We start from the raw sequence: 4,468 nt of genomic DNA, 5'->3' as shown, positions 1-4,468 counted from the left end.
AAAGAAAACATTACATGATATATAATCTATTTTTTTTGTCTTTTAGTATTGATGCACTGTACACAATTATTTCTCATTTGGTGAAAGTGATGTATTGTTAACATTGGCTAAACCTCACATGAGTATTGTTCACATTTTATTCTCTACTACTGAAGAGCAACTCGCTGGATGAAGAAAGGCTTTTGGTTTGGTCGTGAGCTCCAGCCAGCTCTCACACGTGTGGAACTTTAGGAAAAGACTGTTCAAGTCCAAAGCAAGGACATAACTAATGTGAAGATATTTAATTTTAATGCACAGCGGAAATGCAACCTCAGTGAATCAAGACCTGGTGCTTTGTCATGTTAAGTGTGGACACTGCTCAGACAGTTCATAAACAGCTTTTTTTAAAAATAGAAATGCAAGTTGAAAAGCATACCACTCTCAGAACTGTGGCAATATGATGCAAAAGTAAATAACATGAATTTTTCTTTTTTGAATGATTTGAGATTTACCAGTTGTGCATCACACAGAGCTGTATAAGAGGAGGAAAGTGTACCTGGGCAGAAGCTCTCATGCAAAGCAGAGAACCTCAAAAGTTAAACATGAAGATGCAGAAAAAAACTGCATGAATACAAAACAGATCCATTTGGACGAAAGAGGTGAGACGCAGATTCCCCCCCCCCCCCCCGCGCAAACATTTCTCACTTCAGGAGCAGTTCATCCAAATGGCACGGAAGAAAGAAAATCACAGATCACGCTGCGCTCTTTTTTTTCTTCTTTTTTTTTTTACAGCCACCGAGTCGTCTGAATCAAGAGAACGGCCAAAAGGAAATATCCATTACAGCTGTTTGCAGTTCCTAGAAAGAGGAAGACAGAAAAGTGAATGCATTATTTTTTTCCTCACTACTGTGCAGTCCAAATCAGGAAGGCACATTCAAACTGATCACTCAAACTGTGGACATTGGTAATTAAATAGGCTCAACGTATAAAACCGTGGCAGTTTCAAATCTGGATAGTTGAAATCTAGAGATAGTTCTTTTTTTTTTGTTGTCGGAAATTGAGTGTTTCCATTCATTTCATAGCAACGCAGATGAGGCAGACCTACCGCTGTCTGCAAGGACCTCCACCTCCACCGTGAAGTTTTTCTGTCCGAGGTGTCCTTTTGTCCAGACCGTGTATTTCCCAGCATGCCTTCTGCTGGAGTTAGCGGGCAGGGCGACCACCTGCCCGTCTCTGAACCAGGTGACCGACGGCCGGGGGTTCCCTCTCACCTCACAGGCCAGACTCTCTCCCTCCCTCACCTGCAGCTTTGTCGGACAAATGAGGTGTGGGCCGACTGGGAGGGAGGAAGAGCCACGGTTTAAAACAACCTTGCATGGCAAAAATGTCCAACTTTAGAAAACCTAATAACAAAAAAGTTTTTTGCCGTTTCACTCACAGAGGACCGTGGCGTTGAGTTTTTGGGACGTCGCCGCCGGAGGGGGCCGCGGCCCTTCAGGTCCCAGGTCCAGCTTGGCCTCACACCAGTACTGGACTCCGTCGTCCTCCTTAGCGGGGATAATGTCCACCGCGAAGCTCTTGTTCACTGGTGTCCTCTCTGCGTCGTCGGACCGCAGCTGACACAGCGACGTTTGCCCTTTGTAGAAGGTCACGGTGAGGCGTCGCACAGGGGCCACGTCCCGCACTTCACACTGCAGAGTGTAGGGATGACCCTCGAACATGGGCCCCGCGTGGCTCTGGAGGCTGATGGCCACGTGGTCTGGAGGCTCTGCGGCGTGGAGGCAGATGCGAGGGATCAACCACATGGCAAACGGTACGGATTAGATGGATCTTTGATGTAATGTAAATGTGTCTTTTTTCCCTTTCAATGAAAAGCGTTGGAGGAGAAATATAGAATTGTAAACTCACTGTAGACGATTACAGGGAGGTGCATGTGGCACTGTCCTCCCTGATCAGACAGCACGTAGCACATGGGCTCGATGCTCCAGTCAGTCATCCTGTCCACACGCCACACCAGGAAACGATCCATCGTCGCCTCAGGAGCCGCCTGGAGTCGCACAAAACCCCCCACAAATTATTGCAACTATTGAGGTACTTCTATCTGTCTTTGTGGAGTGTCGACCGATCGAGGGGTTCAGCCGCCTTGGCGTCTTTGGGGATGCGCCCCAGACGACGATCACTTTTTGGTTCAAACCTGTCATGGCGTTCGAACTGATCGCAGAGTGTAATGTCGATGGGAATAAAGACGCCTTCACCGTGCGATTCCTATAAGCCTCGCCTTCACCGTGTCATTCTCTCGGATCGCGTCACCCATTGTGTAAGCAGAGCAAGGAATGGGAAGTGGCGTTCTCTCTCGGTACTTATCCCCAGAGTTCAAAATGGCCGATGGGCGGAGCAGCTGAATTAACAGAAACAACTCAACTTCTCACGAGACAAAGAATCCGGTTGACCAGGGAACAACTCTGACCTCTAACGGGACATTCACTCCGTGGAGAGAAGCGTCTTTGACGACAGTGACCCAAACAATCATACCACCTGGAACCACTGGGGGGAACCAAAGTCAGTTCATTGGATTGGTTTTTTAAATTTACCAGTCGTTAACAATGGACAAAATCGGGCGTGTTGCATTTCTTTTTAGGGTCTTAGAGTCAGTGATTCCCTCACCAGCGAGACCGACCACCCGAGCAGAGAAAAGCCCTTCTCCGGCACAGAGCAGTTGGCTGTGACTGGATCGTCAAACCTATGGTGGGAGATTTGACATAACACAATTAGTTGTCACAAATTTACACAGAAACAGAAAAAGGTACAATTTGCAAACGCGCCAGTGGTAACGTGAACGTGGGAAGGCAGACAAGTGAGAATTAGCTGTCCATGAGGAACGGTGTCAAATGTGTTTAAAACCAGAGTAGCTCGCTGGCCCAGTGACTTTCAGTGTTTGACTCTTAGCGCCTGCATTTGTTGGTAAAGCCCCAGTGTGTAATTTTTTGTAATTTCCTGGCGACTTCTGGTGGTAAAGTTGCAAATGGCAAAACCACTGAGCAGCCGGCAGGGGACACTTTATGGTGGCGCACCGCCGATTCAGCGCGAATGCGACGTATTCTGCACCGTGTTGTGCAGCAACTGTTTTCAACACGACGCAGCAAACATGGCGACTCGCGCGGAGGTCGGGTCCACCTCATGGAACTATATTTAACTCCTTCAGAGTTGATGAAAAAACATAGTTTTTTTGTTGTTGCAGGTGATTATACATATATGAACACATAGTCATGGACAATATATTCAATTTCTGCGAGTACGTTCTTCTAAATATTACACACTGTAGCTTAGAATATGTATGGCAGCATCCCAATTTGGGCATGTTAGGAGAACTTGATGCCTCCTTGGTGCCGAATTTCCTTCTTAGAGTCAAACGTCATGTGTTACAATCTACGTCTGTGTTCGTCCCTGGTGTGGTATACAAACTCCTGTGTTGCTCAGGAGTTCGTGGTCGATTTCTTCTCGAAAAGCATTTACGCTGCGCTGTATCAAAGTGCCTCAACTGGGAATCAATCGTAGTAGAAGTACACCCCGAGAAAATGTTTGTGGAAATTGGGCGGCCGGACCCTTTTCAAAATTGCCGAGCAAGCGCGTCTCTGTGAAACAATCGGTTATTATTGTTCCCGCCATACCTGACGACCACGGCGGAGGGCGACATCCTCATGGGGCAGCGGGCTCGTTCTGCCGACTCACCGGTGGTGGTGCTGGCGGCGACGAGGGCAGGGCGCGAGGGCGGGACGGTGAGAGAAGGGGGGAGATTGGATGGGGAGGGCGAGGGGGGTGAGATTTGCGACGACAGCGGCGGAGCAGGTGTGCAGGTGGAAAGGGAGGTAACTGAGGCGACAGGAAGGAAGATATACAGGAAGTCAAAAACATATACGCATATCTGCATTTGAAATACTTTGCTTTCCCGGTATGTACAGTGTATTTTTCTGTTTATTATTATCTAAACAATGTGTCGCACGTTTTGCCTTTTAATGTGTATTTTGGAAAAAAAAATGAAAACTATTTGATCACAAAAAGAAAATACGTAAAACATATGAATAAAATACAGTCTATTTAAACATGTCTGTATCTTAAAATTCCCTTCGAAACATTGCGGTGGAGTGGAGCTGAAAACATTTTATTCTTTTTAATCTTCATAAAAATCATAAACATTGAATCCAGAATAAGATAAAAGCACAAGATTGAAGTTCCCTTTAGAAATCAATTGACTTTAGAAATCAATTGACTTTAGAAATCAACTGACTTTAGAAATCAATTGACTTTAGAAATCAATTGACTTTAGAAATCAACTGACTTTAGAAATCAATTGACTACAGAAATCAATTGACTTCAGAAATCAATTGACTTCAGAAATCAATTGACTTCAGAAATCAATTAAGCAGCGCAGAGTTCCCCGCGATGCGCCTCTCCAAATGTTTATCCCGGTGCTGTGAGTCGTATGAACTCG

At 45.9% G+C, this 4,468-nt stretch overlaps 1 protein-coding gene across 3 annotated transcripts in view; it reads right to left on the bottom strand.

The window, feature by feature from the left end:
- Positions 1-266: 266 nt before the first annotated feature.
- The window catches only part of LOC118312191, an 8,298-nt gene continuing 4,096 nt past the window's right edge, over positions 267-4,468 (bottom strand). For all 3 annotated transcript variants that reach the window (XM_035636589.2, XM_035636591.2, XM_047333786.1), the window contains 6 exons: positions 3,648-3,849; positions 2,644-2,719; positions 1,888-2,026; positions 1,418-1,747; positions 1,085-1,315; positions 267-836 (listed from right to left, as the gene is read on the bottom strand). In XM_035636589.2, coding sequence (XP_035492482.1) covers positions 766-836; positions 1,085-1,315; positions 1,418-1,747; positions 1,888-2,026; positions 2,644-2,719; positions 3,648-3,849 — 1,049 coding nt within the window. In that variant the 3' untranslated portion in view covers positions 267-765. The remainder of the gene's footprint in view (positions 837-1,084; positions 1,316-1,417; positions 1,748-1,887; positions 2,027-2,643; positions 2,720-3,647; positions 3,850-4,468) is intronic.

The sequence above is a fragment of the Scophthalmus maximus genome, chromosome 8 (genome assembly GCF_022379125.1).
Source record: "Scophthalmus maximus strain ysfricsl-2021 chromosome 8, ASM2237912v1, whole genome shotgun sequence".
NCBI lineage: Eukaryota > Metazoa > Chordata > Actinopteri > Pleuronectiformes > Scophthalmidae > Scophthalmus > Scophthalmus maximus.
The sequence above is the reverse complement of the archived record's forward strand: the minus strand, read 5'-3'. Positions and strand labels throughout refer to the sequence as shown.